This window comes from Staurois parvus, unplaced genomic scaffold, assembly GCF_062004578.1.
Source record: "Staurois parvus isolate SC_StPar_1 unplaced genomic scaffold, SC_StPar_1.0 ptg000441l, whole genome shotgun sequence".
Taxonomy (NCBI): domain Eukaryota; kingdom Metazoa; phylum Chordata; class Amphibia; order Anura; family Ranidae; genus Staurois; species Staurois parvus.
In genome coordinates this window covers 2038916-2048604 of record NW_028318237.1, presented here as the reverse complement: position 1 = coordinate 2048604, position 9689 = coordinate 2038916, and the positions used below count along the sequence as shown (strand labels likewise).

General features: G+C 48.1%; 1 protein-coding gene across 1 annotated transcript in view; it reads left to right on the top strand.

Annotated features, from left to right (window-relative positions):
* Window positions 1–265: 265 nt before the first annotated feature.
* The window catches only part of RAVER2 (ribonucleoprotein, PTB binding 2), a 68836-nt gene continuing 59412 nt past the window's right edge, over window positions 266–9689 (top strand). The window contains exon 1 of the mRNA XM_089687943.1: window positions 266–334. Within this exon, the coding sequence (XP_089544069.1) occupies window positions 266–334 (69 nt within the window). The remainder of the gene's footprint in view (window positions 335–9689) is intronic.

Here is a 9689-nt window from a genome sequence, read left to right as displayed (position 1 = left end):
TTCCTGCAGGAGCCTGGAGAGCATTGCGCCCGTGATCAGGGATGCAATGTCAGGTTTCTGTAGTCAAGACCTTTTGAAGCGACACTAAAGTGGTAGTAAACTCTCTGTTAATAATTTTACCTACAGGTACAATTAATATCTCCTAAATGTGAACTGTTTAGGAGATATTACACCCTTCTGATAGCCGGCGCATGCGCTCTCAAGGAACGGCATGCCTGTGCTGTTCCTTCAAAGCACTGTGCCGTGGCCTGGGACTCTCGCGCGCATGCGTAGGAGTGATGTCATCGCAACTCGGTCAGTCAGCCAGAGCTTGCGATCCCGGAAAGAAGACCGGGTAATGATGGAAACCTCGGGGAGCCATGATGGTGCTCTGCTGGAGGGTGGTGCTCTTCCTTTCAAGGGAAGTCCTTCATAATGTGCTTGTATTTATTTATTTCAGGTACTTATATAGCGCTGTCATTTTACACAGCATTTTACATATGTATAGTACATTCACTTCAGTCCCTAACCCTCAAGGGGGTGTACAATCTAAGGTCCCTAACTCACATTCATACATACACATACTAGGGACAATTTAGACAGGAGTCAATTAACCTACCAGCATGTCTTTGGAGTGTGGGAGGAAACCAGAGTACCCGGAAGAAACCCACGCAGGCACAGGGAGAACATGCAAACTCCAGACAGGTGGTGCCGTGGTTGGGATTCAAACCGACGACCCGAGTACTGCCAGGCGGAAGTGCTAACCATTTAGCCTCTGTGCTGCCCATGCAATGCATACTAGCATATTATGCCTTTATCTTGCAGGAGGTGTTTTTTTTTCTTTTTTACTATCGCTTTAAAGCCTCCTTTTTAAGAAAGGAAAAAAATTTTTAAAACCACAAATGTCATAGTTACCTGCTCTGTGTAACGATCTTGCACAGAGAAGCCGCGATCCTCCACTTCTCATGTCCCCCATCGGCACTCCAGGCTTCTCCTCTTCGGTCGCTTTCCATGGGGCTACCCGTGTTGGCTCGCTCCTGGGCTGCCCTGTTTGCGTCCATTGACACAGTGCGGGCAGCTCGGCACAGCATTTGATTGACAGCAGCAGAAGCCAATGGCTGCCGCTGCTCTCGTGCACATCGCTGGATCAAATCTAACTCTGGTAAGAATGAGGTGCGGGGGCTGGGGATTCTGCTGCGCAGAATGTTTTTCACTTTAATGCATAGAATTAATTAATGTGAAAACCTTAAAGGACAAGTTAAATGTTTAGGAAATAATAGTAAATGCACATTTTTTTGCAGATATAATAATTATTTATTATTTTTGTCTACAGGAGCCTGGAAAGCATCGCACCAGCGATCAGTGGACCGCTGATGCCATGCAGTTCTCCTGCAGACCTGTCAGAATATCTGGTTGGTGTGGGGGATGCATCGGGGTGTGGGGGATGTTTATCGGGGTGTGGGGGATGTATCACCAAGCAGATATTCTGACATGAAGCTTCAATGAACTGCCACAGAGCTCCACAGTGCCATGGTAGTTCATTGAAAACTACAAGCCGAGAGCCGCTAAAGCTGCCGGAACTTGAAGTTCATTCATTCACGGAAGTCTGTGAATGAATGACGTGGCCATGTGGGTGGAGCCCTGCACGGCCGTGCTGTTTTCAAATTTGACAGATTGTATGGGGAGAAGTCTCCCCATATTACATGTGTGTGTGGGGGGCGGCTGCAGCTATGGGAATATGTTACATGTTCCACCCTAAAAACTAGTGGAACATGTAACGTGTTTCCGAAGGTGAACTTATCCTTGAGGCACACTCATACGGTGCGGTACATCGCGTGTGATTCACGCAAGAACCGCACTGCATTCCTGTGCGAATTGTGTGGTGCGATTAGAGCCATACATTGTGTATGGCTCCAATCGCACTGCATCCGCACCAAAAAGGTGCAGGACTTTTGTTGGGTCTGCACTAGAATCGGATGGCATGGGTATTCACACCTATGCGATCCGATTCTGCACATCGCACCATGCTTTGCGGGCCGATTTGGGGGTGTTTAACTTAACGTACACACCCGCAGCAGTTCGCATGAACGGGGTGCGATTCTGATGCAGTGCGAATTCGCACAGAAAACGCCACAAATTCCGCACCGCATCAGTGTAAACCCGGGCTCAAGGCTTTAGAACCACTTTAACCCCTTGGCACCGGTGCCTCCCAGCCCTTTAAGGGTTTCAGGAGGCGGGGGTGGGATTTTAAGGTCATGCGACTGCCGTGATTCGCTGTCATGGCGGTCACATGATCGAAAAAGGTCCTGATCGAAAGAAGAGATCGGGACCTTTCCGTGAGTACCGGACGTGTGCTAGGAGTGCACAGGGAACGCGCTCTCAGCACATATATTTTTCTTAATCGCATGCAAATGTGCAGCCGATCGGCGTCAAGGCCCAGAATGCCGGGAGGCCGCACATTTGCGTGCGGCCGGCGCGACGAGGTTAACCGACGTACAGACTGTCAGTTTGAAAGCTGCAGGGCTTGTGAATGAACTACAAAGGTTCTCATCAGCGCCCTCACAGTTCATTCAGAACTACCAGCTGTCAGCCACAGTGGTTCATTCATTCATAGGAAACTGAATGAATGATGTAGTCGTGTGGGCGGAGCACTGTTTTTAAATGGTGACAGTGGGTGTGGGGAGGAGAACCCCTGCTTGATTTCACACTGATTGGAACTGGCGGCAGGAGCTCAACGTTTTACACGTTAAATCCTAAATATGAGTGGAACATGTAATATGTTCCAAAAGGTGAACTTGGCCTTTAAGGCGGTCCCAATTTCTGATCCTGATTTGTTGCTGCCGGTGGATGCTCGTGCTTTTCGCTCTGACCAATTTGCTGCCGAATTCCGCATTAATGTTTCCTATTAGTGCATTTAAGAAATTTCTTCTGTACTAATGTTCCCGAGTCTCTTCTCTGGGTGAAGAAATGTTAGAACAGGTCCACTGACCTCAAAGCAAGTGGTGTATAGAGATTACAATATATGTAAACCCGCTCACTACAGTCTTGTTAGGGCTTATTTAATTGGGCGTATGAACAGATGTGGGTTCTTGCCGGCAGAGGCTCCTGTATCAGTCATGCTTTGTTTACATACAGGTGAAACTCGAAAAATTCGAATATCTGGGGCTGAGAAAGGCTGCTCTACTGTATACAGTAAAATTAGTACTCGAGCGTTTAATAATAAAAGCAGCTAATGCACTAAAAAAGGAAACCGTATACCTTCTAAACAATAAATGAATACATACAGGTGAAACTCGAAAAATTAGAATATGGTGCAAAAGTTCATTTATTTCAGTGCAGCAACTTAAAAGGTGAAACTAATATATGAGATAGACTCATTACATGCAAAGCAAGATAGTTCAAGCCGTGATTTGTCATCATTGTGATGATTATGGCTTACAGCTCATGAAAACCTCAAATCCGCAATCTCAGCAAATGGGAATATTGTGAAAAGATGCAATATTCTCGGCTCAAAGTGTCCCACTCTAATCAGATAATTAAGCCATAACACCTGCAAAGGGTTCCTGAGCCTTTAAATGGTCTCTCAGTCTGGTTCAGTAGGAATCACAATCATGGGAAAGACTGCTGACCTGACACCATCACTGACACCCTCCATAAGGAGGGAAAGCCTCAAAAGGTAATTGCAGAAGAAGTTGGATGTTCTCAAAGTGCTGTATCAAAGCTCATTAATAGAAAGTTATGTGGAAGGGAAAAGTGTGGAAGAAAAAGGTGCACAAGCAGCAGGGATGACCGCAGCCTGGAGAGGATTGTCAGGAAAAGGCCATTCAAAAGTGTTGGGGACTTTCACAAGGAGTGGACTGAGGCTGGAGTCAGTGCATCAAGAGCCACCACACACAGACAAATCCTGGACATGGGCTTCAAATGTCGTATTCGTCTTGTCAAGCCGCTCCTGAACAACAAACGTCAGAAGCGTCTTATCTGGGCTTTCTCTTGGCCCCTTTTTAAGTTGCCTTACTGAAATAAATGAACTTTTGCACGATATTCAAATTTTTTGAGTTTCACCCGTATATAGAGCATTAATGCACCCTATTGGCTGCTGTCACTGTTTAGGGTTGGTATGGCAATCTCAACATTGTGTAGCCAGCATGTGGCCACTGATTACACCCTATTGATGTTGACATGTCAGCCCTAAGGGCTTGTTCACACGTGACTTTATTTCTAACTCTTGCCAAACGCCCCTATAGCATTAGAGAGGCGTTTGGGAAGCGTTTTTAATGCTCCCCAAAACACCCTATGCGTGGTTTTCAGGCGGTCGATAGGCATTTGCCAAGTGTTAAAACTGCACCACAAACTCCTATAATGAAGTTAAATGGTATTAACGCTCCGCAAACGCCTCGCAACCTCTTGCCAGGCATTTGCGGAGCAGCACCATAGACTTGAATGGGAGGCTTCAACTCCTCCTGATTGGACACGAGGCGTCAGTTTTGCCACGACGCTAACGCTTCCGTGTGAACAGCACTGTGTGCAGCCATGTGCAGAATTTTCATAGGCGTTTGAGAAGCGTTAAAAATGCTTCCCAGACGCCTGTTTTGACGCCTGCCGACAAAGCTAGTGTGAAGGTAGCCTAAGGCTGGCTACACATGGGCCAGATATCGACTGAAATCAGCTATTCTAGTAGAAACCAGCTGACTTTTGGCCTGTGTGTACAGCTGCCTGTCTGAGTGTGAGCTGTGAGTGCTGGCTGGTGTGTTCTGGCGGGGGGGGGGGGGGAAACAATAGCATAGCGGGTGCCATCACTGCACATCGCTTGTACACCAATCAGTCTTCTTTTTTTTTTTTTTTTTTGTTCAGCCCGCTGGGACGAAAGAGAAAAGACTTACTGTGTACCAGGGGTTCTAAGGGCTCGTTCACACTTGGCTGTTTTACCAACGCTTGCCAAATGCCCCTATAGCGTTTGGCAAGCGTTGGTCTGGCGTTTGCGGAGCGTTTTTTAACGCGCCGCATGCGCGGTTTAGCGGCGGTTGCTAGGCGTTTGCCGAGTGTTAAAAACGCCCCACAAACGCCTATAATGCAGTTTGAATGGTGTTACCGCTCCGCAAACGCCCCGCAACCACTGGCCGGGCATTTGCGGAGCGGCACCATAGACTAGAATAGGAGGCTTCAGCGCCTCCTGACTCGACCAGAGGCGTCCGTTTTGCCACGACGCAAATGCTCCCGTTAGAACAGCACCATGTGCAGAATTGGCAGAGGCGTTTGGGAAGCGGTAAAAACGCTTCCCAAACGCCTCTCTGCCGCCTGCACACTAGTGTGAACGTAGCCTAAAGGTTCCTTTTTTATCTTTAAAATAGTGAACATGTTATGGTTACCAGCAGTGTGCAATTGTTTTGCGCAGACAGTCCCGATACTCTTCTTCTCGGGTCCCCACACCAGCCCTCCTGGTTCTTCCTACCAGTGCCCCCATAGGAAGCCGCATATGGAGTTCTCACATTAATTCGGACCATGTCGCTGAGGTGACAGATCTGCTTTAATCTGCAATTAGTCCATCCTTTGCTGTGACCTGTAAGAACCAAAAACGGAAAATGGCTTGGAGATGCTGGTGATTCTCTTTCCTCCTTTACTGTTCATACATGTCAAATACACTGCTCAAAAAAATTGAAGGAACACTTTTTAATCAGAGTATAGCGTCAAGTCAGTTGAACGCCCGGGATATTGTTCTGGTCAGGTAAGTAGCAGAGCGGATTGTTAATCATTTTCAGCTGCTTTGGTGTTAATAAAGTTAACAGGTGCACTAGATGGGCAACAATGAGACGACCTCCAAAACAGGAATGGTTTTACAGGTGGAGGCCACTGACTTTTTTCATCTTTTCTGACTGTTTTTCACTAGTTTTGCATTTGGCTAGGGTCAGTGTCACTACTGGTAGCATGAGGCGATACCTGGACCCTACAGAGGTTGCACAGGCAGTCCAACTCCTCCAGGATGGCACATCAATACGCATCATTGCCAGAAGGTTTGCTGTGTCTCCCGGCACAGTCTCAAGAGCATGGAGGAGATTCCAGGAGACGAGCATGGAGGAGATTCCAGGAGACGAGCATGGAGGAGATTCCAGGAGACGAGCATGGAGGAGATTCCAGGAGACGAGCATGGAGGAGATTCCAGGAGACGAGCATGGAGGAGATTCCAGGAGACGAGCATGGAGGAGATTCCAGGAGACGAGCATGGAGGAGATTCCAGGAGACGAGCATGGAGGAGATTCCAGGAGACGAGCATGGAGGAGATTCCAGGAGACGAGCATGGAGGAGATTCCAGGAGACGAGCATGGAGGAGATTCCAGGAGACGAGAGCATGGAGGAGATTCCAGGAGACGAGAGCATGGAGGAGATTCCAGGAGACGAGAGCATGGAGGAGATTCCAGGAGACGAGAGCATGGAGGAGATTCCAGGAGACGAGAGCATGGAGGAGATTCCAGGAGACGAGAGCATGGAGGAGATTCCAGGAGACGAGAGCATGGAGGAGATTCCAGGAGACGAGAGCATGGAGGAGATTCCAGGAGACGAGAGCGTGGAGGAGATTCCAGGAGACGAGAGCGTGGAGGAGATTCCAGGAGACGAGAGCGTGGAGGAGATTCCAGGAGACGAGAGCGTGGAGGAGATTCCAGGAGACGAGAGCGTGGAGGAGATTCCAGGAGACGAGAGCGTGGAGGAGATTCCAGGAGACGAGAGCGTGGAGGAGATTCCAGGAGACGAGAGCGTGGAGGAGATTCCAGGAGACGAGAGCGTGGAGGAGATTCCAGGAGACGAGAGCGTGGAGGAGATTCCAGGAGACGAGAGCGTGGAGGAGATTCCAGCAGACGAGAGCGTGGAGGAGATTCCAGCAGACGAGAGCATGGAGGAGATTCCAGCAGACGAGAGCATGGAGGAGATTCCAGCAGACGAGAGCATGGAGGAGATTCCAGCAGACGAGAGCATGGAGGAGATTCCAGGAGACGAGAGCATGGAGGAGATTCCAGGAGACGAGAGCATGGAGGAGATTCCAGGAGACGAGAGCATGGAGGAGATTCCAGGAGACGAGAGCATGGAGGAGATTCCAGGAGACGAGAGCATGGAGGAGATTCCTGGAGACGAGAGCATGGAGGAGATTCCTGGAGACGAGAGCATGGAGGAGATTCCTGGAGACGAGAGCATGGAGGAGATTCCTGGAGACGAGAGCATGGAGGAGATTCCTGGAGACGAGAGCATGGAGGAGATTCCTGGAGACGAGAGCATGGAGGAGATTCCAGGAGACGAGAGCATGGAGGAGATTCCAGGAGACGAGAGCATGGAGGAGATTCCAGGAGACGAGAGCATGGAGGAGATTCCAGGAGACGAGAGCATGGAGGAGATTCCAGGAGACGAGAGCATGGAGGAGATTCCAGGAGACGAGAGCATGGAGGAGATTCCTGGAGACGAGAGCATGGAGGAGATTCCAGGAGACGAGAGCATGGAGGAGATTCCAGGAGACGAGAGCATGGAGGAGATTCCTGGAGACAGGCAGTTACTCTAGGAGGGCTGGACAGGGCTGTAGAAGGTTCTTAACCCATCAGCAGGACCGGTATCTGCTCCTTTGTGCAAGGAGGAACAGGATGAGCAATGCCAGAGCCCTACAAAATGACCTCCAGCAGGCCACTGGTGTGAATGTCTCTGACCAAACAATCAGAAATGGACTTCATGAGGGTGGCTTGAGGGCCCGACGTCCTCTAGTGGGCCTTGTGCACCATAGATCTCAATTGGCATTGGCCATTGAACACCAGAATTGGCGGGTCCACCACTGGCGCCCTGTGCTTTTCACAGATGAGAGCAGGTTCACCCTGAGCACATGCCACAGCCAGAAATTCTAGGGGGTGATTTCCCAGCAAAATAAAACATGGAGACATAAATGGACGGGGGGGGGGGGGGCGTTTGCTTTGAATATTAAGAATGAATAAAATAGCGTTTTGGTTTTTTTTATTTGTGGTGCTCAGATGCAGCGCAGTTCCGCTTTAAAGACTTCGATGGTTTCGCTCCAACTTTGATTATCACAGCGAGCTTTTAGAGTCACATTAGCCCACCTGATTTCCCTGCATCCCACGCTGTTATTGTACACTGTAGTCCCAGATGGCGCTTGTTGAGGGATCCAGTGTCATTCCTGTTTGCCTAGCAGATGGACGAGCTGAATTTGCATTCTAGTGAGGAAATGCAAAAGAGAGCTGAAACTAGTTGGTGAGATAAAGCCTTCCCTTCGAGTGCCCTTCTCTACTATCCATGAGTGTGTATCCAAGACTAATCCGAAAGCAGGGCTGGCTGCGGGCTGCTCATCGAGTCTTTCATGCCGCATGCTTCTATCAGGAATGGTTAGAGCCCGGGTCTTTTGTTGGATAGGAAATTTCTCGCTCTGCTGCCTAGCGTTATATTTTATTTATGTAATGTCTGACAGCTCATTCTACAGAAATAAGAGGAACCGTCAGACCTGGTAATGGCAAAAATCCATCTCTTTGTTGGAGAGCCCGGCTCGCATATGTTGTGTCTCATACGCTTTAGGAAGATTTGTTCTTCATTCTTTTATGTTTCGTTTTTTTTTTTTTTTTTTTACCCCCTGAATGGCAACCTCGGGGTCGGGTCCCTGGTTGTTGGATATTATAATCATGTCATAGGTTTCCAGAAGGCTTTACTATAATATCAAACCAGCAGTTGGAGTACTAATGGACACTTGGGGTCCCAGCTTGAGGAATTGCCTTGTAATGCAGGCCGTAGACCGAAAAGAATAATCGGACGATTTGCGTGGGCAATGTCGTCGGACGATTTTCGCGGTTCCTTCTCGTTTCTTTTATCGGTCGTGCTGGTAAATCTATGAAAAACGGCCGATTTTCGTAAGCATTGATGGCAAAAGAACGACCGATTATTCGTTTTTCGGCCGATACACGACCCGTCGATGGCCTGCATAAGGTACAGTATAGGCATTCCCCGCATTACGAACAAGGTGGGTTCTGTAGGGTTGTTCTTAGCCCTCATGCAGGTTTGACGGTTTTACAGTTGCTGTTTTTGGCGTTTTTTACTTTTTTTAGTCAAAGTTTACAGTCAAACTCTTCAGCATGTTATCTTATGTGTCCATACACACATAGGCTGTAATCAGTTATTATTATACAGTATTTATAAAGCGCCAATAGTTCGCTCAGCGCTGTACATTACAAAGGGGGACAGAACATGTGACAGAACAATACCAATACAATGCAAAACATGCAAAACATGGGGATTGAGGGCCCTGCTCTTTCCAGCTTACAATCTAGGAGATAATCAATGTTTTTTGGCAGGAAAAAACCCCCAAAACTAGTGGGTTTCTAGAGGTGTTTTTTTATCTGTAAAAACGCTCAAAGGGCCCATGTACACTGCAGCTGGTAAACTCACGTTCAGGAGCTGTTCTGCGTTTTTTTTCAGCAGCCCCTGAACTCTTCCTAATGTTTTCCTATGTGTCCGTGTACACATCGTCGTTTACAGTTGTTTGAATGCAGAAAACTTCGGCAGTCGATTTATCAGCGTTTCAAACGCAAAATGCTTGTAAACGCGGCAAATCTCGTTTATAAGTGTTTGAACATTTTTTTAAACTCTTCCAGTTCCCGATGCTGTCCAGAGCCTTTTTTCATCATGGAAAATGCATGCAAAGCATTTTCAAGGTACTCAAATGGAGAAAACCCTGAACA